The sequence below is a fragment of the Pseudorca crassidens genome, chromosome 19 (genome assembly GCF_039906515.1).
Source record: "Pseudorca crassidens isolate mPseCra1 chromosome 19, mPseCra1.hap1, whole genome shotgun sequence".
Lineage (NCBI taxonomy): Eukaryota > Metazoa > Chordata > Mammalia > Artiodactyla > Delphinidae > Pseudorca > Pseudorca crassidens.
This window is the reverse complement of record NC_090314.1, coordinates 32,960,732-32,988,069: the sequence shown is the minus strand read 5'-3', so window position 1 is coordinate 32,988,069 and position 27,338 is coordinate 32,960,732. Positions and strand designations below refer to the sequence as shown.

The window sequence follows — 27,338 nt, the reverse complement described above, 5'->3', positions numbered from 1 at the left end:
TCCTAGTGTCCAGCACAATGATATATCTGCCTATGTTCAACTTTTTTTTATACTGTTGGTGGTGGTTGTGATGATGATGAAAAAGCAGCAGGGATGAGGACCCGGGATTAACATCCAGCCCTGAGTTACCAATCTGTGAAACGGAGTTCATAATGTCTACCTCACAAAGTTGTAGATTATAATGAGATAAAAGTAAATAAAACATCTAGCATAATACCCAAGTGCCCAAGCTGTAATTTAAGAAGTAAAAACATGGGGTGTTCCCTGGTATTCCAGTGGTTAGGGCTCAGCACTTTCACTGCCATGGCCCGGTTTCAATCCCTGGCTGGGGAACTAAGCAAAGGGTGTGGCACGGCCAAAACGGGGAAGAAGAAAAAAAAAAGAAGTCAAAACATGGAACTGTCAGGGGCTATTTAGTTAATAGCCTTCTTGGGAACTTCTGTAGGTATCACCGCCAAACGTGATAACTCATGTTTAAAATTATGATCAAGAAAGGGTGCATTACGCTTGGCATTGTCTGTTTAAAAAAAAAAAACAGGCAAATGAGCAGTGAATTTTAAGTTATTTCAAAAAAAAATTGTAAAAACACAATTCTAACATGACAGAATGAAGCTGGACTGCACTTTTTCCTCTAATGAAATGAATAAAAATGTTATTTGCCACAAAACGTCATATGAAATCCAGATCACAGCTGTTAAACCATAAAGCTTTCTAAAAAATCAAATGGAAGGAAGTGCAAGTTTCTGCCAAGTATAAGATGCCTTCACTTTTCCCTCCCATTACAATCATCATATAAGCCTGTGGGAGGCTACAGGTAATTAGCTGCCGACCCGTATTTTAAAATTAGGTTTCATACAAAAAGCCCGCAGTTCTACCTTTCCTAGAAAGATGAGCTCTGTGCTCCTGGACCTGCTTCCCTGCGGTCAGGTGCTCTAGTTTGCCCAGTTCCACCACCCCCACCTTCGTCACCTGCCTCTCTCCTCTAAGCACCTGAGTCTGCAACCTCTCCATTGGCATAGCTCCCACTTTTATAAAGAACTGGGGGGCTCAAGCAGAACAAATAACTTGCCTAATGTTAAACAGTGGTAGAGGATGGGTTTTCAGCCTAGATATTTCAAATAAATTCTCTTCTCTTTCCACTGTAACAACTGAAAATGAGATGAATGCACCTCATTTATTTGACTTCCTTTACTGGTCTACTCTGCCACAAGCCAGTTGCTAGGTATGTATATTTTCCTTTCCGTCCAAATGTATCTGACCCAGAACTTGCCACACGTGGTAATTTCTGTTCTGCTGTAGGCCAAGGACCATCTTCTGTGAAAGTAACTCAAAGCTGTCTTCTCGTGGTTGTGTCAAAAAAAGCAACACAGGATCATACTTTTCAAGTGCTGCACTTTAATTTTATTAAAAAACAAGCAAACATCATCAACGTATCAAATGCTTTAATTCACATTTCTCTGTCTGTAGGCATTGACCACAATACAGACCCAACACAACAAAAGCAGTTAACACAGGGTAATTAGTGATAGGGACATAGTACTGAGGCCAAGGGGGGAGAAAGTACATGAGGCCAGCTGGCTGCTCGAGCGGACCTGTCACAAGCGTCCTTGACACTGTGGGTTCACAGAGCCGATCCAATCAGTTCACCTGCAGGTGATCAGGGCCAAGGATCTGGCTGTTCTAAACTTGCACAAAACAGAACTAAAACCAGAGCGCCGATTTATGTGCTGGGCTCATTCAAGCTGATCAAATTTGAGAAGAAGACTGCTGGCAGAGCCCAGAACTGGAGTAATGAGAACAAAAGTTCTTAGGAGCCACTGTCACCCAAGTACACAAAGCACCCTTCCTTACTCTAGGAATCTGCTCAGATAGCCCAACCTTCTCATCCAGTCAGGTTGTCCCTTCGCCTGGACAATGTCAGAGGAACAAGGAAAGCAATCTAACTTTCCAGCTCTCTTTTCCACATTCCGAGTCAGTCATCAAAAAGTACCACGTGATGGTGATTTCCTGTAGTTTATCTTGCAAGGCGCATTCTGCTTTGACACTTCCTTTATCGGTGAGGTAGCTCAGGGCATCTTTGCACTGAAGTGTCCTAGGTCTACTATCAGCAGTACACTTCAATTTATAGCTTCTAGGTGACTTAGTTTCTGCAGACATTTCTGTAGGTGACTAGCCTCAATCATTTAAGTTTTGTGAACTTCTGTATTAGAGGGTGACATTTTGTGATTCTTTCTCCAGAACCTTAGAATGCACCTTTTTGAGACCTGTGGGCCTCATGCACTGACTGCACAGTCAGGGCCATGGGGGTAAGTGTGTGTGTGTGTGTGTGTGTGTGTGTGTGTGTGTGTGTGTGTGTGTGTGTGTGTGTGTGTGTGTGTGTCTGTGTGTGTGTGTGTGTGTGTGTGTGTGTACTTACATAACTAAAATTAAATACACAGACCATTTCTATACTTTACTAAAATTAGAAGTACAAGGAACAGAGGCTAAGTCAGTGCTTTACTATTCAACAAAATGCCTTCAAAATTTGTGAAATAGCCATATTCCAAGTGGCCATATTCCAGGCAGCAACTGAGACATCCAAAATATTCTTTTTACAAAAAAACACGAGGTTTCTGAATATGTAAAAATCAGTAGAAAATTAACCAGGCGACAGAGTCATTATAGTGGCTTCTGAACTCTTTGAAAGAAAACAGTGGCAACTATTTTCTTAAAAAAAGGAAGTGTTTTATCTACTGAAATCTGATCTGAAGCAGCACCCCGGCGTGGGGAGAAAGCAGAAGCCCCAGTGGGCTCCACTCCACTGGCCCCTGAAGCACTGCTTGTCCTCCAAGACTCCATGGATCATAGCCCAGAACCCATAGTTCCACAGAAAAATCTGAGGCTACCAATTTTTATGTAACAGAGTTTATCAATTTGGATAGGATACGAACCAATTGTTCATAGAGTTCCTTTAGAAGATAGATTTTGGGGGAAGAAAGCAGTTAGTGGAGTGAAGGAAAAACACATTTAAGAACATCCAATTAATTCAAAATTTCTGCATAGTATCTAGCCGGCAAAAGCCCTGGGTGAACACACGAGGTACAGACGAGTAACTTTAAAATTTCAGTGCGCATCAGAAGCACGTGAGGTGCCTGTTAATGAAACCAGAGATGCCGAGGTCCCACCTCCAGAGACCCCAATTCCTCAAGTCAAGGGCTGGTTGCTGGGCTTAGGCAGCCACACTGTCAACCAGCTCCTGAGGTGATTCTGGATGCTGCGGACAGACTGCAGAGTATACTTGGAGAAACAGGAGGTAAGCCTTCAAGGGAAAATTTGAGAAAGGCAGGGGCATACTTCTAAAAAGCAAAACCAAAACCACCTCTTCTGTCTTGTTGCTGAGAACACACTTTCATTCAGATTGGGATAGAGTAACAACACTTTTTTCTTTTTAAATTTCTAGATTTTTAAAGTAAATCTACCTATGTTCCATTGTCCCAAATTAGGTAGACTTTTTTAAAAGTCTGAATATAAAGTGCTGGTTCTTGTTTCAGTGTTATCATTTTGAGGGGAAAACCACATAAAGCTTACAAATTACGTATTCAGATCCACAAGAATCTGTAAATTAACATCCCCTTTACAGTTTCCTAAGTGAGCGCAAATTTAAAATTCCATAATATACATTAAATACAATTTTACCTTATATTACAAATGCACACTAGTTTTCTTTTGACATACTGGTAGTATTCATTTTTACAGCACAAAAAGAACTGTTTACAATTTCTGAGTCACAGTATATTTTCCAACTCTAAGTAGGCAAACATATACTACGTGTTTTTTGACACACACTAAAAAAAAATAATAATAATTTTGACTATAAAATTTTATAAACATTAGCTACATTAAGGGGTCACAGCTAATTGTTGCAGAAAACCTAAAACACATTTAAGATCATGTAATCTTACTATTAGACAACTTGTATTTTAAAACACAAGTCAGTTTGATTTCTATTAAATAGAACAAAGCACTGAAAATTATCTCCATCTACTTATGGGATCCCTAAGAGCTGCCAGGTATTCAGTATTTAAGTGACTAAGTCTGCGAGGAGTTAGGAATGCATTAGAACAGTAAAAGATGAGAGAAACCTGAAAACAGGCATGAAGACATGCTTTACTACACTTCTTCCTGAGAATTTAGAAGTTACTTTTTTTTTTTTTTTTTAATCAAGACAGTTTAAAATGGAACAGAAAAATCCTGTGGCAAATGATGTTTTGTAAAGTGTGGAATCCCTGGTAATGTCAACAGTTGCTACTCTAAAATATAACTTGCAAACGTGAGTCTTATAAATTGTACTTATTTAAAACAAGGCACATGCCTACACATTTATTTGAAATGCTGAGTAAATGTGCCCAAAAAGTTAGTGAATTTTTAAAAAATAAGATAGTATGTTTTATGATATGGTATTCTGAAATAACTTTCCTAAATAAAAATTAAGTCTGAATGAGTGAATACAGTAATAGGTAAACTTTGTGAAGGGTCAAAGCAGGGAAAAAACTTCACTGGATTATGAAAACTGCAAAAACAGTTTGTTTTTAAATAAATGAGGGTGTTGTATATAAATCTGTTCAAAATCAAATGTAACATTATAGTTACAGTTTTAAAAATTAAAAAAATGATAAGTTATTTTGATTATTTTAATTCTGATATCCCATATTAAATATTTACTTTGATTCTATAATTAGCACTATGAATTATAGATAAAATATAGCCTAAAGCAAAGTGAATTTAACAGTATATTTGTAAAATGTGATATCTGTAACAATTTTGACCATGAATTAAACAATGAAGCTCATTATACTCAAAACATGATCAGCCCCTTGAAAGAAAATCTACAAACTCTCCCACCACCGCAATAGGTAACCTACCATGAATGGTATAGGAATAAGGTGAAAACAGCTCTGCTCACAAAATCTTAAGAATACTAGAATTCAGCTGCTCCCACTGAGACCTGGAAGAGGTTAATTTAAGCAAAATAAAAGCATTCTAATGTAATGTACTGACTACTGTATACACTACTTAGTTGTTCCTTCAAAACATGGCCTGGGCCTGAAGGTGACTGAAATTTAAGTTTCTGGCAATTCATAATAGATGACAGATTCATAATAGACCCTTAAGGGGAGCTAACAGTGTTTGGGGGGATACATTCCAATCCTTCAGAGATTAATGTCATAAAAGACCACCAAGCCCACAAATGGGCCATTTGTCCTAAAACACCAGGCTGGAGGCCCCGTGGGGCGGCCCCACGGCAGGACCTGAGGGAGTAGGTTGGGGAGCAGCAGAGGGGCACCCTCGGCATATTTCTGAAGAATGAGAATATCTACATAATATATCTGTCACGAGAATTAAATTATGGGTTTCAACTATTACTTAGGCTACACTTCTGATTGTGAGTAGCAGAATTTATGTGATCAATTTAACTTATTAAATAAAGCAATATATTGTAAACACTAAACACAGGTATACGACAATGAAGAAAATAAATAAGTAAAAAAATATATATCTCTCATTTTAAAATAAATATGATATAAACATTTTAGCAGAGGATTCCATATCCACTTCCCCAAGGGGAAATTCTGTTAAGTACTTTGGATATAAAAGACTACTATATTTCAAAATACTACCAGACCACTAAATTTTTAAAACTTATCAATTAACACTGAACATTTTTGGGCAGTTAATCTGACTGGTAAATTTTCTTTAGTACATTTTTTTGAATTGTTGACACTGTCTTTTAATCAAAAGAGAAGTCAGTGAACCATCCAGCTTTAAACCTGTAACTTTCTTTTTCTTTCCTTTTCTTTTTTTGGCCACTCCCCCTGCAACGGAAGCGTGGAGTCTTAACCACTGGACCACGAGGGAAGTTCCAAAACCTGTAACTTCCAATCCAAAGTGCTCTGAATGTTAATTTTGCAATTCACCTAGGTGGTTCTCTTTTGGCTACACTGGGATAAAACAAGATGCTGAATTTCAGCTCAACTTGGTCATTAACAGAGTTAACCAAACAACATTAGAGGGTCTGAAAATGTTCCTAAAATAAAATTTAAAGTAAAAAATCTGAGTGTTGTCTTCCTTTTCCATGTCTCCTTTTGGGGTTCCTGGAAACAGATCTTTATGGATCCACCCGGTGCTGGGCTGTAGGAAATCTTAAGAGGCATGCTGCAGGGAGGATGTCCAGCACGAACCCTGCCAGTTTGACACCAACTATCTCCTTTCAAAAACGCAAGTAATTTTTAAAACGTTATGGTGTCACCACAGTAAAAATTAAGATGGAAATGATTTTCCCACCCACATCTTGTTGCATGTACGTGTCCATCAACTGTGTGGCTCAAGAATAAGGAACGAGTGCACACTTCAGCGAGCCAACTCTCAAACACAGAGCCTTCAGGGAACGTCCTGGGACTTGTAGTTAGTGCTACATGATCAAAGAGTTTGCTGAAAAAAGACCAGGCATTCGGAAGCGACCGGAGCTCTGGCTGATTTTGGAATGCTATTTACATAAATGTATACCCATTACACTACTGATGAAATGAAGACTAAACCAGCTGACAGAGTTCTATTTTGGATGAATGTGTAACTACTCGCTTGTGAGGATTCTACACTAAGCTCTCTTTTCCTCCTCCACCTACTCAGCTTCCTTTGTGTCCTCTGGATCTGAAGTACTAGAGATGTCGTCATCTGTTTGTTCTCCAGAGAAATATAACATCAGCGCGTGTGTCTTGTGGGTTATGGTGACAGTGCAGGGCCCCTGGGCCCATGGCTCCCCATCTACCTGCATCGGCATCATCGAGCACTTCAAGATCAGCTAGAATTAGGGACAAATAACGAGAAAACCGTCAGCCCCCAAAAAGCTCAGAAAAATCTTCCTTAATAACACCCCAAGTCCCTTAACCCTTCTCAGGGACATTTATTAGCATTTCACTCTTAGAAAATTAATCTGAATATATCTTTATTCTTCAATTGTTTAAGGGATTTTTTTTCACTGAACACTTCATTTCTTCAGCTGGATCGAGGGTCATATTTCCTGTTTCTCCCCATCCTACTCACCCCTGGTGGAGGGTGACCAACAGCATGGGCTGTAAACCACATACTGGTTCAAGGCAAGGTATAGCACGTATACTTACTTCTACACATCAATGGCTTAGAAATGGACAAATTGGTCCATTGTAGCAATATTTCACCTACCCGCACTGTATGTGCTTGTCCTATTCGAAAAGGATTTGCCAGTTTCACTTGAATCTGAGCACAGTGGAAAGACCCATATACTCCAACAACTTCCAGTAAACCATCATCATGCCTAAAATTGGACAAAGGAAATATGGATTATGTGATGCAATAAAATAAAATCAGCCCCAGTAGGACAATTACTTTTTAACACAGGTGGACCAACAACTTATTAAGTATTGATATTAACAAGGTACACAATAAAGAAAATCTGTGGGGAAAATGTTAAAAGTCTACAAAGAACGACAGAAACCAGTGACATAAAAAACCACTTGCAAATGTACATACCTGGCTAGAGGGTAAGTCTCATCTCCCATCCCTTCCCACAGTCTGCAGCCACCGCCCCAGTAGCCAATGTTCAGAACGATAATACCTTCCAAATTCGGCAGTTCTACTCGCTCACCATCCAGCTCTAGCTTTAAAGAAATACAAGGAGTAAGTTACTTCAGGGTATGCTACTGCCAGACATACTCACTTAAAATTCCCATCCATTTTCATACACATAAGATGTGACAGCTGGTAGGAAGGCTGCTTCCTACTCCTCACTCCAGGTAACCTGGTCTTTCTCACCTGTTCAATGTTTACTGTAATAAATGAATTATAACAAATGAAAATTTCTAAAACCAAGGTCATCAAAGAAATCCTTTTTTGTTGAATCCCCTTATATTTTCAGGTTTTATCTAACTTGCTGTTTTAATAGCACCTCACACTGTTGACCCCTTCCTCTTTTCCTGAATTATTCTCCTCCTTTGCTTTCTGGGAACCAGAATACTTCTCTGGATGTTCCTCCTCAGTCACTACTCCCAACCTCACGTTGAAGGCATTCCACATAGCTATGTACTGGGCTCCTTTCTCTTCTCTACACACTCTGGATTGAAATCTGAGCCACTTCTATCTTGCTAATTGCCACCTCTGTGCTGATGGCTCTATTTTGCTTGTCCAGGAAAGGGAACTGGGCTAGATCTATAAACCTAACTGCCCACAAAACACTGCCAACTGACTGTGGCACCTAATCTACTTTCCCAAGAAAGAGTAGCACTCCCCCGCCCCCAATGCCGCAGCCTAACCAGAAACCTGGGAATTATCTTTGACTTCTGTGCCTTTACCCTCCATACCAATTAATCACTAAAAACAACTGATGCTGCTTCTTCTAAGTATCCATCCTTCTCCATCATTCCTGACAGTACCCTAGTCCAGCAGCCCATCGTTTCTCTAGCTTTACTGTCCTCTTACTCATCTCTCAAAGATTGGTTAGATTGACACTTATCCCCTTATTACATCCCTTCAATGGCTTGACTCAGTGCTCATGATGAAATCCAAGTTCCTTAACAAGTCACAAATTCCTCTGTGATCTTGGCCTCTGTCCATCTCTCCAGCCTCAGCTCTCTTATCCCTTTCTCTCCCGCAAGCTATGGTCCAGCTTGAACACACTCAAATATGTCACGTACTCTTTTGTCTCTGGGCCTCCACACATGCTGTTCTAAGCCTAGAATAATTTTCATCTCTCTTCACTTAGCTAAGTTTTATTTAATTTGCAGACGGCAGCTTGTCACTTCTTCCAGAAAGACTTCCTTGTCAGTCACTTTCCCTAGACAGTTTCCAGTCCCTGGGTTATGTACTGCTCTTATCTATTCCTCTAAGACCGCATATTTTCCTTATCAGATCACTTCTCATGCCATATTGCAATATGATTTAAATGTCTTTCTTCTCTCCAGACTGTAAACTTAGTGAGACCGAGGGATTTATCACTGTACAGCTAGTACCTAGAACAGTGCCTGGCATTTTGTAGGTGGTTTCACAAATAATTTTTGTATAAATAAACTATTAGACCAAAAAAAAAAAAAAAGTGCTACCTTGTATGCTTCACTCTACCCCTGCTATCAAAGCCCAGGAAAAAGGAAATATGATAAAGCAGAAGGCAACATTTTTTACGGCAACCCTCGCCATTCCTCCTGTGCCGTGAGCTCAGCGTCTACCTCACCGCAGCAGCTTTCCTTGGTGAGTGTACAGTCAGGCTCCTCCCTCTTGGCTCTTTTCTCACTCTTTCCCTAAGTTGTTTATTGTTTGGCTCTTCCCTTCTTACTTTTTTTTTTTTTTGGCTGAGCTATGGTATGTGAGCTCTTGGTTCCCCAACCAGGGATCAAACCCACGCCCACTGCAGTGGAAGTGTGGAGTCTTAACCACTGGACTGTGGAGGAAGTCCCCCTTTTTTAGTAGTTCTAGGTTTCTCTGTATTAATGTCTTTGCCATTGCTATTAACCATTACAGATTCTTTTCTGAAGCAAGCAAGAAATACATATAAAACTTTGCCATATCGTGATGTCAGGGGTGCTGTAGCAATAAGCAATCATGAATATCCTATCTTTATTGCTCATACATTTCTATTTTGCTTTAGTATGTAAGAGAGACACATCACAACCATAATAGGAGTTAAACTTTGGGCTTAAACTTCCTCTGAGTACATGATGAGTTAGGCACTGTGTCAGAGAACTCACATGGACGCCGTTCAGAGTCTGTCTATGTAACAGACTCTGGAGTTACATAATCCCGGGTTCAAATCCTGGTTACCTATATCCTTGGGCACTTTGTGAATGTGGGCAAGTTATTTAATTTCAAATAGTTTTCTGCGAGATGGGAATATAATAGTACCTGTCTTACAGGTTGTAGTGAGAATTCAGTGGGAAAATGTGTATAAAGCACTTAGTAGAGTGTCTGGTACACAATAAATACTCCCTGTGTTAGCAAAATATGTTAATAGAAAGTTCAGCGTTTTCGTTAAAAAAAAGTTCATAATCCAGAGACCACCTAAAAGTTTAAAAAGCTTACATATATACACTACCAAACATAAGTTAGATAGCTAGTGGGAAGCAGCCGCATAGCACAGGGAGATCAGCTCGGTGCTTTGTGACCGCCTGGAGGGGTGGGATAGGGAGGGTGGGAGGGAGGGAGATGCAAGAGGGAAGATATGGGAACATATGTACATGTATAACTGATTTACTTTGTTATAAAGCTGAAACTAACACACCATTGTAAAGCAATTATACTCCAATAAAGATGTAAAAAAAAAAAAGCTTACCTCAACTTTTTTATTCAAATCTTTACATTCTTGCACTAAACAATCTTTGGTTCCATAAAATAAGTAAACAGCCTATGAGAAATGGACAGAAAATATGATATTAAAGCAATCTAAGAAGCCCTGTAAGCAAGAAAAAGACACTGAACCAAAGCTCCCTGATGTGATGGTTGAGTCATGTATCCAGAGAGTGGACTAGATACAGATGGAAGAAGGGGCACCATTACTTCTGAGTTTAATTAGCCCATTTTTTCAGGGGAATGTAGGATGGGGTGGTTTGTGCTTAAATGCTGTTTTCTCCCAGTTTATCCAAAAAGGTACACCTTATAAAGAAATACTGTGTTAAAATTAGAAAATTCCACCTTTTTCTAGTACTTCAGATTACTTAATGAAAGTAACACAGGTAAGTCTAGCAAACATTTTATAATCACTTTTGAATACAGAAAGGTTGATGGAAGCACTGAGATGTTAATTAGCAACTGTATGAACAGCAATTCTTATTGCCTTAGTAACTATATTAATAAAAGAGAGCTATTTGTAAATTTGAAATATTTGTAAAACAGAACCAGGAACAAAACTGTTTTGTATCTATTTTTTGCATCCTATTGCTCAATCACCAAAAGTCATTAAAAAGATTCCAAGACAAAACTTCCACCAAAGGAATCAATTGTACTATAAACCAGAGATGATCCCAGTTAAAAGTGCAGTAAACAAATGGCTCCTTTTCTTACCTCATCTGCCTTTTAGAGTCTTTTCAGGCCAATGGAATCTAGTTTTCCATTAATGACTTCACCAAAAATTTATCCTGCCTAAATTTATTTCCAATTCTACTTGCCATTTAAGTAAGATAAGCTCTCATATATTCCATTTAGTTGCCATCTAAGTGAAATATGCTGTAAAACATCCCAACTCTGAGTTAAAAAAATTTGGTCGTGGTTATGAAATACTTTAATACATTTAAGGATCTAATTTGACAGTCTTACATAAAACAGAACAGGTAAATGTTTCCATAAGTTAGTTCTATCTCAATCTAGTTGAAAGAGTGCTAGATATAATTGAACTATTGATTTTTACTGTACCTTAGGTGATAAGCAGGAAAGGTTATTTTATCCAACACACCTTATTAAGAATTCTGCTAGAAAACAGAGATGGTGCCTTCTCACGATGAGCGTGAAAATTGAGGGCCATAAGAGCATCAGGTCCAACAGAAAAATAGTTGTTCATTGTGAATTCCTGTGGAAAAGGGTAAAAATAAGCAACAGATTATGCTTCCATCCAAGCCTGTGTTATATAATAAATATGTAAATCTTAGTCTGTGTTCTTTATGAAAATTAAGTACTTTCTGCATTCACTTTTTGCGTAGAGTTATTTTATGCTATCCAGTGAAGTTTCCAGAGATAAAGCTTCAGTTCAAAGGTTGATCCTATAAGATATAAATTTCACTTTCCATTTCTGGTTAATATGCTACATCTAAATGGCTCTACTTTGCACCCAGGCTTTCCACTCCTGTGTTCCCATTACATTTGCTTTTTACTTCCATTGCAACTCTCAGGCTCTCAGCTTTTTCAGTCTCAATCAGGCTATTGGTCCCCGCTTAACTTATCTTACTTCCCCATCCAGCCTGGATCCCCTCAACCTAGCTGCACTTAATCTTCTTCCTGAGCAATAAGCTTGCATTTCTGACTTCTTGTTCAGTGGGCCACAGACTCAAGGGTGACATGCCCAAAATCTTAACGCGTTTTCTTCCTATTCAAACCTGAAACTCTATTTTTCTTATCCTGGTTAATGTCACTGCTATACATCCCGTCATAAAAACTAGAAATCTGGCAGTAACGTTTTTTCTCGCTTCCCCTGATACCAATCAGCCGCCGAGTCTTGATCAATTCCGCCTCTAAAACGTCTCTGAATTGTCCTCATCCGAAGATTCCCTTTTTTTGGGCCATAGTGCAGGTTTCTAACCTATTTTCACACTATCTCCAGAGTATCTTTTTAAAAATACAGATCTGCTATCTCTGTATTGCTATTTACTAACCATGATGTGCACCCTCTCGTCTCTATTTCCTCTACCTGGGAAGCCTTTTGTGCCTTTCTCTGTTGATCTAAATTGTATTTAAATTTTAAGGACCAACTCCCAGGTCACTTCCCCTGAAATATTTCCAGCCTGATCTACCAGGGTGGAACCCGCACACCCCCAGCCTATTTCATAACCAGCTCCCTAGAGATAAGGACCTGTCGCTGTGTCCCACCACAGCACCACAATGGAAGCACTCCATCATGCTTGTTGAGACCACTCGAAACTGCAGCCCTAAAAACGTACCTTGAGTTTTCTTAAGTTGTAGTATCCTTTATTTGTTACTTGAACTTTCCATCTAAAACAGAAGTTAAAAAAGAACCAGTAATTATTACCAAATTAACTGCCAATTAACTATAATTATTACCAATCAACTCTGGACACCTGGTAGACGAGGTTGTTCTATTAAAATAGCATTTGGAGAAATAAGCACATTTAAGTGAGTATGTAAGTTTTGAAATGAGTACTCAGCCTAATTTATGACTTCAGTCCTTACATAACAACAAAATATACAGCAACAAAATAAAACACCAGTATCCATGTATAAGTACAACTAACATAGTTTTTTACCTTTAAATTACATTTAACTTTATAACTATACAAGTTTTCATTTATAATCCAAACAATATTCCCAAAGCTCAAGAAATCTACTTTTGGGGGGAAGTATAACTTACCTATCTAGTTTAACTCCATCTGCTTCCATCACGTTTCTTAAGACTTGTGCAACTGGGATTTCTCCCGCATAGCCTGTACCCCAACCCAAGGTATTAGACAGATCGTTGCCTGTTCCCAGAGGCAAGACTGCAACTTGTGGAATGTATTTCTCTTGTCCCTACAATATAGAAGATATATTTTTGATTTTTCTCTTCAGACTATTTGTAGGGTAATAGTATTTGGTAAAATTTAAAGCCAAAGCAATAAAGATACAAATATAATAATAACTGCTCAATCACAATATTTAAAATCGGCAATGTCTTCTAATATTCATCTGCATAATAAAACATATAAGCACAAATACTGTATAGTTATCTTAGAAGTGCTTCTGTGAAAGGCAAGTAGGTCTTAAAGATGGATACCTTAATCTTCATTTCATCAACTGCATCCAGGACCCAGCCCACAGTCCCATCCCCTCCACAAACAAGGACTCGAGCTGAGTAATAGGGAAGAAGGGTACAAAGTTGCAGGGCTTTGACAGGGGGAGTTTTAGTAACATCAAAAACCTAGACGTGAAAGAAAAGGAAAAAATTATTTTATCCAACACTGTCATCCATCTGTGAGGATAATTTCCTTCTAGATGAGTACATAGATATGCATAAATAACAATACTGGCTACAATGCGTTTATCTTTAACAATAAGCCAGGCACTATGCCAGACTATATTCACTGTGGATCATCCCAATGCTGACCCTACAAAGCACGAGTAAACCTCATTCTACTGTCCAGGAAATGGAGGCACAGGAAGGTTAAATAACTTGCCTACGCTTCCTCTGATAATTAGGTACCGACATACAAATTCAATCCTGTAGTTTATGCACTATACAATACTGCCTCTTTGCTGTTCACGTAAAACCAGGCTGTGCTAAGTTCACCTTTAACTAGTGCTTCATATTTTATACTGGATTCAAAAACTCCATTACTAGTGCAAGTTAGTACCAATTTCTGGAAAACAATTCTGCAATATGCATAAAATGACATAAAGGTGAAAGGATCCTTGATACCTATAATTCTGTAAATGATCTAGGAAGATATTTCAAAAGACAAAAATGTCCTGTGTGTAAAGATATTTAGTGTGGCATTATTTATAATGGCACAACCTTAGAGAGAAACTTGACCTCCAACAGCAGGAGACTGGATATAGATATATCCATTTGATTATTTTCTTAGTCATTTCATACATAATTATGAGGACTATGTTGCAACACAGAAAAATATACTTTTAGGTAAAGAAAACAGAATGTAAACTTCTACCTAGATTATTGTTACAAAATGCTAATATGTAAATGCACAGACAATTCATGGAAAGAACATGGACAACTGAAAACAACTGATGTATTTGTGTGGAGATAATGCAGGTGATTTTCCTTCCTTTTATTTTAAAATTTTATTCATTTATTTATTTTGGCTGCGCCACGTGACTGCAGGATCTTAGTTCCCTGAACAGGGATTGAACCCCAGGCCACGGCAGTGAAAGTGCCGAGTCCTAACCAATGGACAGCCAGGGAACTCCCCTTTCTCTTTCCTTTTAAAATTATTTTTATATTTCCTTAAGTTGTGTAATGTTGAAAGGGAAAATTACAAATTAGAAAGAAAAGTTACTGCATTTATGATTGTTGCACAATGAGTTGTTTAGTTTTTCAAAATAGAAGCCGCTAGCATGTCAGCTCAATCTTAATGGTCTGAGTCTTTTATTCTTACATTTAAAAATGTTGGTGTGCAATTACTCCCAATTTCCAGCAATCACTGTTTTACTCTCTGTTTCTATAGATTTACCCTTTCTGAACGTGTCATATAAATGGAATCATACAATATGGGTCCCCTGCATTGGGCTTCTTTCACTCAGCATGTTTTTGAGGTTCATTTATTGTAGTATGCATGTATGTATCAGTAGTTCCTTTTTATCACTGAATATTCCGTTCATATGGGTATATCACATTTTGTTTTATCCAGCCACTGACTGATGGACAGTGGGGTATTTTCACTTTCTGGCTATTATGAATTATGGTGCTATGAACATTTGCATAAAAGTGTTTGTGGGATATATGTTTTTGTTTCCCTTGGGTAGATTCCTAGAAGTTCTAGGGGGTACGGTAAATTTATGTTTGACTTTCTTGTTTTAAAAAAATATCTATTTATTTATTTGGCTGCGCTGGGTCTTAGCTGTGGCACGCGGGATCTTCGTTGCCACATGCAGGATCTTCATTGCGGCGTTGTTGGATCTTTAGTTGCGGTGTGTGGGATCTTTCAGCTGTGGCATGTGGGATCTAGTTCCCTGACCAGGGATCGAACCTGGGCCACCTACACTGGGAGCATGGAGCCTTAGCCACTGGACCACCAGGGAAGTCCCTGTTTGACTTTTTAAGAAATTGTCCAAGTGTTTTCTAAAGTTGCTGCAGCATTTTACATCCCCACCATGAGAACCCCTCTTTCTCCACATATGTGAATGGCTCAATACTTCCATAATTATTATTCTTCCCTACAATCAGATGATTACTGGTTTCAAGCATTAACAGCCATTACAATTTACGGGAAACGTAAAACTAAAAATGAAAAGATTAATACAGAAAGGAAGGTTTTCTCTTTGGTTACCTGTACGGGATTGAGGAGGATCCTGAATTCTCCCAGCAGTCCTTCTCCCATATTAGTTCCACTACGAGAGTTGGCCAGGATTATTAATGGAGTCCACTGCTTTCCAAGCTTAGATGCTAGCTAAAAAAATTAATGTGAGTGAAAAGACCTTAATATCTCAAAGATGGTGAGCAATAAGTGTTTTCATTTCTTAATAACAACAGTGCTGTAAATCTGCTGAGAGAACAACTATCCCAATCGATACAATATAAAAATCAAAGAATTCTAAGAATGTTAAAGTTCCTTAGAAATGAACTAATTTCTGCTTAATATGTAATTCTTTTCTACATTATTCTAGATAAGTCATCCAGTATATACTTGGATACTCATGTAAGAAGGAACTCACTAACAAGGCGGCCCATTCCACTACTAAATCAAATTATTAGAAAGTTCTGACTTAAATTGAGTTAAAAATCTGTCTTTCAATAACTTCAATTGTTCTTTTATTTTTTTTTTGCGGTACGTGGGCCTCTCACTGTTGTGGCCTCTCCCGTTGCGGAGCACAGGCTCCGGACGCGCAGGCTCAGCGGCCATGGCTCACGGGCCCAGCTGCTCCACGGCATGTGGGATCCTCCTGGACCGGGGCACGAACCCGTGTCCCCCGTATCAGCAGGGGGACTCTCAACCACTGCGCCACCAGGGAAGCGCCATTGTTCTACTTTTGATTCCTGAGGCAAGGAATAATTTCATTTGTTCTTCCATATAACTGTTGTGTTCAAACACCTTAAGCATTATATTGTTTATTAGTCTTGTCTCCCAGGCAACACGTTTCAACCCTTCATAGAATGGACATTGATCTTCTCTGCTCTCTTAACCCTGACTGTCCTTTTCTGGATGAATTCTAATTTTCAAGCTTTTTTTTAATTTTTAATGGGATATTCAGAAATAGATTCAAGAATCCAGAACTGTACAAAGCCCAAAGTCAAATGAAATTAATGTTTCTCTAATCTAACCACTTCTTTCCCCTCCCCTTCTCCTTGTGGATATAACATTAATGAAGATGTTCCACGGTTTTACTTAGTGATTCTCATCCCCTATGATCTCAGATTGAATTCAGATACATAAGCGTTGTCCATTTAAAAAAAAGTATCACAACAACATTAAACATGTTTTAAATTTTAACATCCCTCTTTCTTTTGCAGGAATATTGACAAAGATGACATTTAAGATATAAACTCCGAACTTGGAAAAAACACAATTTAGTTTTAGAATGAAATAGTTTAACTACTCTGGGACATTCAAGCAGGAAATAAATGCAGATTTTACAGTTTTTCCTTCAGAACTACATGAAGACTGAAAGATGTTTGTACCAATTTTCATACACATACATACCGCCAAGTATTGTCAACAGCTTTAATGATCACCATTATCTGTGGGAGCATCTAACGTGCAACATAAACTTATCTCCAGGCCCCTACGTGAGGTTCCAAACGAAAAAATTCTTTTAGAACAACGTGTGAGGAAAATCTGTTTTCTTTTCACTGACAATAATCATGAATCCCAAATCCGACTGTTCATCAGAATCATCTGAGGACTTAAACAAAATACAGATTCCTGGGACTTACCCTAGATCTGCTAAATCAAACATGGTGATGGAGGTGGGCTCAGAAGTCTGTATTTTTAAAAAGCTCCTCAAGTGATTTGGACTCAGTGATTTAGGATCCACTAATATAACATATTCCAACTTCCCTTCAGACCTGAAAGAACTCAAGTGCCGAAATTTGTGGCACATCTTTAGCAAGTGGGTAGGGCATTATGGCTTACCATAATGATTCTTCTCACACATACAGTTGTGTTTCATACACTGACTTAAATAACTTTTTGGAAATCAGTTACATAAGGAAAAGTAAACTCTGATTACCATTGCATAATCTGTTTTTTTGTCTTTACGCATCTGATTAATGAAGGTTAAATAACTTGGTGGAATGATGAGGTTTTTGAATTCTCCAAAATCACACTGTTCATTCTTTAAGCTATTTTTCATACACTCATCATGTACTGTTTTCTGACACCAAATGCACCTGAGGGAAGGAAAAAACAAAGACAATAATTAACTTTAAACCACAATCTTACTCATCTGCAAACCAATCATTTTTGTCAAAAAAAAACTGAAATAGTAATTTCATCACCAATGAAAAAATCTGGCAAATAAAAAATTTATAATTGTATCTGCACAGTGAAAATAGAGCAATAAACTTTTTTTTTAATGCCCTTTTTTTTGGGGGGGGGCATGCGGCATGTAGGATCTTAGTTCCCTGACCAGGGATCAAAACCGTGCCCCCTGCAGTAGAAGTGCAGAGTCATAACCACTGGACCACCAGGGAAGTCCCTAGAACAATAAACTTTGAGCATACTTGACAGTTTAATCTAACAGTGGTTCTTAAAGTGCGGTCTGGGGAAGATCCTTTCAGGGTGTCTCTGAAGTTAAAATCATTTGAATAGTAATATGTTATTTCACCTTCATTCTATCCAAAATATACGGTGGAGTTTTCCGGAAGCTATATGATATGTGCTAAATCAACAGACTGAATGCAGAAGTAGATAGGAGGCGCTAGCTGACTTCCACACCAAAGAAATGTACCAAAAAAGTAAAACGATGCCAATCTTCTCACTAAATTTTCACAAAAATATTTTGTTACCATTATTGTTATTTTTAAAATGAATATTTAAACAATTTCTCAGTTTTAATTTACAACGTGGTAAATATTAGTAGATATAATCCACATAAACAAAGCTGGTCTAGAACAATGGTTTTGTGTACTATCGATTTGTGCTTTGGCTGGAATAGGTTCGTGAGGCCTAAAGGCCTTCAGCTTAAATGCCCCATTGGCCTGGGTCCTTAAAAGAGTTCCTCAGGGTCCAGTGTGAAAACCGCCTGACTTATAACCATCTGTGAACACTTTAGCAAATATAGTAAAATAGTCAACTTCTTATTGGCAGTTAATATGAAACTAATCTATATGTTTGCATCTGAAGTACAGACAGATATTTATGTTCTAATTTGCCTCTACATTTGAATGCATGCATGAAACAAGCAGAGAATAGTGCTGGCAAAGGTCCTGGGTTTCTATTATTAATCTACTAAGTATTTAATCCACTCACAGATAAGGCAAATCTGACTGTACAGACAAAAACAGGTCAACAGAAAACAATGGTTAGAATTAAATAAATAAATTAAAAAGCGGATAAAAACTCTTTCACCCCAAGGTCAACTCTCTTGGACTTCTAAAGTTTTTTTTCAGCTGGATGTTCAGTTTTATCAAGTAATTACTGCTATTAACTCAAGAATCCTATTTACTGCCCAAATTACAATTATCTGCAGGATCTGTTAAAGGGAAAACTGTACATTAACTTGCATGATAACCCTGTTAACACTTGCTTTCAACCTAAGCTTGAGAAACGGCAACAGACTGCTAATGCAGCCAAAGTATACCACCTCCACCTACTGCTCTACCGTTAACTTTAAACTAGTATATTATTACTGAAAATAACCTGAAAGGAAACCCACTGAATTATTTCACAATGGTTTCCTCTGGGAAGAAAAATGGGACCGAGGGATGAGAAGAACATTCTCTTTTTACTCTATGTTCTTTGGTATTGCTTGAGTTTCTAAACACCAGTATGTATTCATGAACTACTTGTATAAATTTTTAAAACTGTATTTTAGATGATATTGGCTTATGCTTTAGAATTTAGAAAATACAGAAAGACATAAAAGTCATCCAGAGATAGTTACTCTTAACTTTCTGATGTATTTATTCTCAGTTTTACAGTCCCTATATGTTTATTTTTCAGGTTAGGGATATGATGTATTTTTATATATATATCTGGACAGTACTTTTCTTTGGAAATTGTATCATGAATTCTGTCCTATGCCATTAAGTATTTTTTAAAAAACACGGTTTGTTAAGAATATTAATATCATATCACATGGATATATCATAATTTTTTGTGAATTGATTCATGGTCTATATTCATCTTTTACTAGGTTTTAATAACTGCATGTACTTTTAATTTATATAGGATATCAACTTCTGTTCTGTCATAGTTATTGCAAACATTTCAGTTTTCTCTTAAATTTACCTTTTAATGTACTTTATTTTTTGCTAGACAGATCTGTACTTCCCTTTGTGGTTTATTTAAATGCTTTCATGCTCTGAAGTCCTTTACCTTTCCAAATTAGATATTTGCCTATAGCTATTCCCCCCTCACACTTGTTTTCATATTTATGCCTTTAATTCAGTGCTTCTTAACCTTCTGGGGCTACAGATTCCACTGAGAATCTCATGAAAGTGTCAGGCTTCCTGGAACCTTATCTATCTATGAACTAAGAACTCCTGCTTCAATCCATCTGGAGTTTATTTTGGTATAGAGTGTGATATGAAGAGTCAACTTTTATTTCCTCAAAGAGCACATGTCCTAGCATGATTTATAAAGTAATCTTTTCTATCCCACTAATTTGTGACACCTTTATCATTTAATAAGTTCTCATAAATTTCAGAAAAGACTCGTAACCAAGGTGATGGCTATTATCAGCCTTTGCTCTGTAAAGGTAAAGCCAAAATACTTACTCCTTATTCAGCTTTATATTTTTCCTGAGAAATACCACAATCAAAATTGAGACCTGTTCTCCATATATATTTTGTAATTGGTATTTTATCTGACCTAGATTTCAAACCTGATGGGAAAATAAGACATTACTAATAATGTCTTGATACTTAGTTTTAGCAGTCATGTCTTTGAATGATTGTTTATGATCTTTATTCTTTCCCCAACTTTTTATTTTGAAAAATTTTAAACCTACACAGAAGTCAAAAGAATAGCAAAATGAATACCCTTAAACCAACCCTTAACTCTGATTCTTAAGTAACATTTTCTCCCACATTTTCTTTCTCTCTTTCAAAATAAACTCATATTTTGCTAAATCATTTGAAAGTAAATTATGGACATTATGAGATTTGACCTTTCAATACTTCAGCAAGTATTTCCAAAACACAATGATAGTCTCCTTGCTTTTATACACACACACACACACAATTTAATTTTTATTGGAGTATAGTTGATTTCCAATGTTGTGTTAGTTTCAGGTGTACAGCAAAGTGAATCAGTTATACATATATCCACTCTTTTTTAGATTCTTTTCCCATATAGGCCATTACAGAGTAGTACTGAGTGGAGTTCCCTGTGCTATACAGTAGGTTCTTATTAGTTCCTTGCTTTTTTAAGTGTTTTTGCGTTAAAAAAATTTTTTTTACAGGAACGCAGGTAAGCCCACCACCTATATTCCAACATTAATATATTAACTGTAATTGCTTTGTTTCATTTCTATCTATCCATTAATCTATCTTATTTTTGGTGCATTAAACATAAATCGCAGACATTAGAATATCTCTTAAACACCTCAGCAAGCAGGCATATCATTACCTTGAGTTCAGTATTTGTTTATAGGTTTTTTTCTTTCAATGTAAAATTTATATACGATGAAATGTACAAATATGTACATCTGCTGAGTTTTGACAAGTAAACATAATTATGTAACTTACCCTTATGAAGACACAGAACATTACCCTATGTGCCATTCTTGTGCAGGGGTATGACTGTTTTATTAAAAAAAAAAAAGTCTTCTCTAAAGTTACCTGTTCACAATAGCTCTCTTCTTTAGCATGCTGGAAGAGGCAACAGAATTATATGTGAAGCTGAGATGGTCATCTATGAAATTCACACTAGAATGGGGTTGGCAAACTACAAATACATCTGCCTCCTAATTCTGTGAATAAGTTTTATTGGAATATAGCTACGCCATTCATTTATGTGCTGTCTGTTGCTAGTTTTGTACTATGATGGACGGTAGAGTGAAGTAATTATAACAGACCATATGGTCTGCAAAGCCTGAAATACTTAGTTTGGCTCTTTATAGAAAAAGTATGCTCACCTCTGCTCCAGAAGATAACTTGGTATCCTTTCATTGTTTCAGATAATTAATGAAATGAATAAACACTAGAATCCAGCATCATAAAGTTTAAGATCAAAGCCTAGAGTAAAGCTGCCAAGAGTCAGAAGCCTGTTTTATTAATCACTGTGTGTGTGTGTGTGTGTGTGTGTGTGTGTGTGTGTGGAGGGGGGTGTAATGAAGAAAAGGCCTTATAAATAAAAGGTTTTTTAATAAATAAAAAAGTGTTTTATAAAGGTTTTTATAAATAAAAATACAATATAAACCAAAAAGTTTTCTTAATGAGAGACAGAACACTATAAGGAACAAAGGTTTACTCAATAAACATAATGAATACTTAAAAATAGAACCTGATTTCCTATTTTAGTCAGAATAGAGGTTAGAAGAAACAAAAGAAGTGTGGGGAGCAGTGATAAGATGATACTAGGTGCAGACATACTCTGCCGTGGTTGGGGCAGAGGCAGGAAAACACAGAAAAGAAAGAAGCCTACAGGGAAAATAGGATCCAGCACAGTGCCTGGCACAAAATATATGCTTAATATGTGAAAACTGAATAATGACAGTGAGTATAAATTAAAAGTCCTTTGTCACTTATTCTGTAGCCTTTAAAATCAGTTACCACCTGTCACATGGCCCTTCAAGATGCTACCTTGTTGAACAGTCTTCACAGTTCACTTGAAATCTTAGACTTCCCAAGAATGTGACGCAGGCACAGAAGGAGCCCTCCCCAGGGCTGGATAAAATCCAGAGAGGGACAGTCTGGTCTGTGTTTAAAGGTTGTAAATATTTATTCTGTTTCTTTTTCCAAAATATCTCATTCCTACAGAAGGTCACAGCAGACTGTAATCCTGCATAAAATTATCTGCTAAAATAAATCAGAATATTATAAAATACATACTACTTCAGGACACTGTGATCTCTTCTCCTGGGAATGATAAACACTTCCTAAATTATAAAGGAACCATTTTTACCATGGGTGAGGAGTTCCAGCATGCTGGGAACTGACTGCTCAGTAACCAGTAAGAACAAGCTAAGGCAGAAACGGAGACCTATCACTGCCATGTTCACTGTGCTCAAAGGAGGGAACACAAAATTAAGGACAGAGGCTCATGTTTAAGAAGTACATAAATATAGCAGTGGTTCTTAAACTTTAGAATTATCTGCAGGGCCTGTTAGGCGAAGATTGTTGGTTGCCAGCCCAAGTTTCTGATTCAGTGTGTCTGGGCTGGGGCTAACACTGCCAGGAAAAATGGAAGATGCTCAGTTAAATGTTAATTACAGATAAACAACAATCAATTTTTGGTCTAAGTATGTCTCAAATATTGTAAACATTTTATTTTGTATTAAATACAAATATTTTATTTAATTTTGTGTGCTAAATCTAAATCTGTGTTAGAATTTGCATTTGTAACAAGTTTCCAAGTGATACTGATGCTGCTGGTCTGGGGACCTTACTTTGAGAACTACTGAGATATAGGATATGATGTCATCATTAAGAAGGAAAAATTGGGGGCAGGGGTGAGTAGATTAGGGAAGTGTTCCTGGAGTAAAGGGCACAAGATGAGTCATTAGCATGCCTAGAGGGACTTCCCTGGTGGTCCAGTGGTTAAGACTCTGCACTCCCAATGCAAGGGGCCAGGGTTCGACCCCTGGTCAGGGAACTAGATCCTGCATGCCGCAACTAAAAGTTCCCGCATGCTGCAACTAAGACACAGCGCAGCCAAATAAATTAAAGAAAAAAAAATCTTTGAAGGATGCCTAGAAGCTAGCCAGGAGGAGGATACTTAAGCCTTGAGAAAAAAAAGGGTAGTATGAAAAGGGTATTTAAAGGAAACCACACCAGCCTGATGTTGCTGGTGCATAAAGTTTAATGCAGATGGTGGTAGATAAGACTAGACAGGCAGGCAGGGTCCAGAGAGCACGAGGACCTTGTATACCACGTTAAGCACTTGGAGTTAACACTGAAAGACCATCACTTTAAGTGATGGGGGTAATTGAAGGGTTTTAAACAGAGCAGAAACCCCAATCAGATATGCATTTCTAGAAAGATCATTTGGTTGGAGAATCAGAGCATTATGATTATTTGTTAAGGAGTATATGAAATGCAGTTAAGATATTTATAGAAGCCATTTTAATCTAATTCTGCACAGACACAAAGAAGGGAAGGAAATAAAACAATATTCAATTCATGCCTTCTTTCCAACTAATCCCAATTCTCCAAGACTGAAGCTTAACTAGGGAGACAATTATGAAATTTTTAAAAAGACACTAGTAACCTAGCTCTCACTGATGCCAAAAAGACATCTAAATTTGAAAGATATCAAGTAAAAATGGTTATAAATCTCTGTAGTTGTTTAAAGTATATATTTTGGTAACTTTTAAAGTCTAAATCTTAAGTATAAAATTATTTAAAATAAGATTTAAAAATAATTGTTGATATAACAATGCTCATGCTAATTAAAAAAAGGATTTTTAAATAAACAAAATATAATCAAAAAAGTAACTTGCTATCTCATGCCAGCTTTCTATTTCTGTTCTTAAATATGTTTAGGGACTTTTCAACTTGTCAGAAACAAAACCCATCACAATGAAGATGTCCAGGCTTAAGGCAGAGAAGAGGCTAGGGGTTAGTATTCCTAACCCTGTACTGGGGGTTAGAAATCCAGGATGCCAGTTCTACTTTACCACTGAGTAAATTTCTCTGAACTATCAAATTCTCTCAAATGTAAAGTGAGTTAGAACAGATAATCTGCAAAGCAGCATCCCCTTTTATTACCAACCTCTAACATGAGGAAAGGACATCTTCACCTATTTTCAGACAACATTTAAGAACACAAATGTGTTGTCCAGTGTGTATTTAAAAGCGATTAAAATATTCTTGGATTAATCAAAGTCGCTTGTCTAAGATGCTACAGGTCTGAAAGACCATCTGGCAAAAGGAGTGTTCTTTTGGAGTGTATTTCACTATAGCACCGAATATAGATTAGAAAAGATACTTAAAGTGCTCCTCTGGAATGACACTTGTTTTCATTGTACATTCATAACACAACATCCAGGATGAATCAGTTTTGAGACTCTAGGGAAAAGTTAATTTGTTCATACTTCATTTTTTCTCATGCAAAATGGAGCTAAACAATAGAAACAAAAGCTAAAATATAACATACAGTGGCCATAAAGTATGTGGCACTTAGAGACCTCTGGATGAAAGTTAAGAGCCAAGTTTTATTACCCAAAAGGGCAAGTTGGCTAAGGAGTGTAAGCTAGATGAATCAACGAGGCAAATGACTATTGCAAAGCTGCCTCACTGTATATAATACCAGGGCTATTTATTAGCTTGTGTCCTCTAAGTGGGCAGTTGAGGCCATTTGTGGAGATCAAAGCAGGCTGCTACGCCCACTCTTTGAAATCCTGACTCCCTCCAAGCATTGTGGGGCAATCAGTACCCGCAAAGGCCGTACCTGTAATCGCAGAGCTTGGGTTGACTGCCGCATTGCTGCTTGCAAACCACACAGTAACTGCACAGGGGCACGTTGCCCCGGATCCAGTGGTGGTGCATGGCGTCCAGGGCCTTGCTGTCATTCTTGAGCATGATCTCCTTGCAGTGAAAGCGCTTGTCGGCCTTCTTGAGGCAGCCCTCGTCCACGCGCAGCCCGCAGCAGTCGCAGAAGGCGCCCTGCAGGATGTGCTGCGCGCACACGCAGCAGTAGGTGGGATGGCTGAACAGGTCCGTGTCGCGCCACCCATGCTTGCTCTTGCGGAAGATGTCCCTGCGGTGCAGCTGCCGGCGCGACCGCTGGAGGCTGCACCAGAAGGTGATGAACACGGGCAGCAGCACCGAGCACAGCGTCCACAGGACCAGGTGCCCGTCCGCAAAGAGGCCCTCGTAAGGCGCCGGCCGCTTCTCCCCTTCCATCTTCCCCAAGGTCTATTTCTAACTAGGAGAGACACGGGCGGGTCCACCTCGGGCTCGCTGTCCCCGTCCCGCCCTCCTTCCTGCCTTTCAGGGGATCCCCAAAGCGCCGTCGGCCCAGGTGGCTCCGCTCTCTCCAAGGAGGGGCACGCACGCCGTCTTCCCCGCGGCCCGACCCCAGTGCCTCCGGGTCGCCGCGCCGCGGACCTGCGGCGCCGAGGGGGCGGCGCCCAGGGCTGTCACGCTCCGTCCCCTCCCTCCTCCTTGGGCCCGGCCACCGCCTCCTCACCTCGTCCGGCACCGGGAAAGGCGCAATCACAATGTACAGGCTGCCCCCACGGGAAGGCCAGTGCGGCGCCCACTCTTTGGGCGCGACGGCGCGCGTGGGCCGCACGGAGCCTGCTAGCGCCCGTAACCATTAGCCCACACCCAGCAAACACACGCGTACTGCAGCTCCTGGGCCCGCGCGGCCTCCCTCAGGCCCGCCCCCGCCCACCGCGCGGCCCCGCCCCTCTCGCGAGGCCTCGGGGGCCAGGGCCCCGGCCCCACCCGCCCCTCCGGCCCTACCTAGTCTGGGGCGGTGGCGCGGCTCCCGGGGCCAGGTTTCGGGCCTTCCTCGCACCCTCGCGCCACCAGGAGGCCTGCGGGTTCGTGCGGACGCCGCTGGAGCTGCCCGGGTCCACTGGAGCCGCGGGCGAGGGCGGGGCCTGCGGCTAGAGCTCGGCGGCTGGACTGAGTGTAATATGCGACCGGAAGGCCGAGAGGCCTGCGGCGGCAGGGCCTTGGGGAGGGGGAGGAGGAGCAGGATGGGAAGGGCGGCCCCCGTGGGCGTGGCTTAGGGAGAACAGTGGGCGGAGTAACAATTAGGTGGGGGCGTTAGAGAGGATGGATGGTTGAGTCTTCTGAGTCTGTAATGAGCGAGAGTTCTAGCATGAATGATTTACACAGTATAAATTAACCTTTTCTGTGACTTCCAGCCTCACTGGTGGAGGTGGGAGCTGGCGCAGTTTTGAAAGTTGTAAGGGAGAAAACTGGCAGTTTTGAGAGTGTTATGTTCTGATAGAACAGGACAATCCAAGTAAAAAATTGGTAGCTGTCACCTGCGCTCCCGCTAGTTACTTATTAAACAGAAAGCTGAGGGCTTACTATGTGCCAAGCACTGTGCGAAGAGCCCCAGCTCTCCCAGAGTGCCAGGACTGTTGAAACATGCCTAACAAGAAGGATTTATTAGCCCTGTTTGTAATGGCTTACTGCACCCCAGCTTCAATCTCTGCACTTACCACGCGCCATGCTAAATTTGTCATCCCCATTTTACAGACGAGGAAAACAGAGGTACATGATTGTTGTCACAAACCCAGTGTTGGGGCTGAGATCACTTTGTTTTAACTGCGTCACCGAAGTTGCTTCAATCTAAACCATCAAAGAGAGAATTTCTCTTATTTTGTTACTTCTCTGAGAAACTGTGCCCTGGACTGTCTTGTTAAAAAGCAGATTCTTATTTCCTTTTTCAGGGATGAGGACTGAGAGTCTTCATTTCTAATAACTGGTCTAATGTTGATGGTTCCCAGGCCACACTTGGAGTGGCAATGCTGAAACATTTAATAACCTGGATTGTGAAGATTGAGGGAGGGCATGTGGTGAAATGGGAAGAGCAGTTAGATGGCATTATGAGGCCTGGGATCAGATTCCTGCCCTCACACATCTAATTGTATCTTCCTGTGCTTGTCTGTTC

The 27,338-nt window shown here is 39.2% G+C and overlaps 2 protein-coding genes across 9 annotated transcripts in view; one reads left to right on the top strand and one right to left on the bottom strand.

The window, feature by feature from the left end:
• Positions 1-1,375: 1,375 nt before the first annotated feature.
• On the bottom strand, positions 1,376-26,313 carry DGKE (diacylglycerol kinase epsilon). Of its 6 annotated transcripts, none has more exons than XM_067716281.1 (12): positions 26,174-26,313; positions 25,155-25,631; positions 17,608-17,767; positions 15,708-15,827; positions 13,478-13,621; positions 13,076-13,233; positions 12,648-12,699; positions 11,450-11,563; positions 10,334-10,405; positions 7,546-7,673; positions 7,219-7,330; positions 1,376-6,838 (listed from the first exon to the last, which is right to left on the bottom strand). In XM_067716281.1, the coding sequence occupies exons 2-12, from the start codon at positions 25,607-25,609 to the stop codon at positions 6,659-6,661; spliced, it is 1,695 nt and encodes a 564-aa protein (XP_067572382.1). In that variant the 5' UTR covers positions 25,610-25,631; positions 26,174-26,313; the 3' UTR covers positions 1,376-6,658. The 6 variants fall into 6 exon arrangements, 5 of the variants coding, with proteins under 5 accessions (XP_067572382.1, XP_067572383.1, XP_067572384.1 ...); XM_067716282.1 differs by lacking the exon at positions 26,174-26,313 and adding an exon at positions 25,896-26,081; XM_067716283.1 differs by lacking the exon at positions 26,174-26,313 and having other exon boundaries at positions 1,376-2,284; positions 25,155-26,083.
• C19H17orf67 (chromosome 19 C17orf67 homolog) overlaps positions 26,208-27,338 on the top strand; it is a 34,772-nt gene continuing 33,641 nt past the window's right edge. For 2 of the 3 annotated variants that reach the window (XM_067716288.1, XM_067716286.1), the window contains exon 1: positions 26,229-26,344. The gene's annotated coding sequence lies outside the window, so the exon portion shown is untranslated. Of the gene's footprint in view, positions 26,345-27,338 lie in introns of all 3 variants that reach the window. The other variant, XM_067716287.1, reaches the window with a different exon arrangement.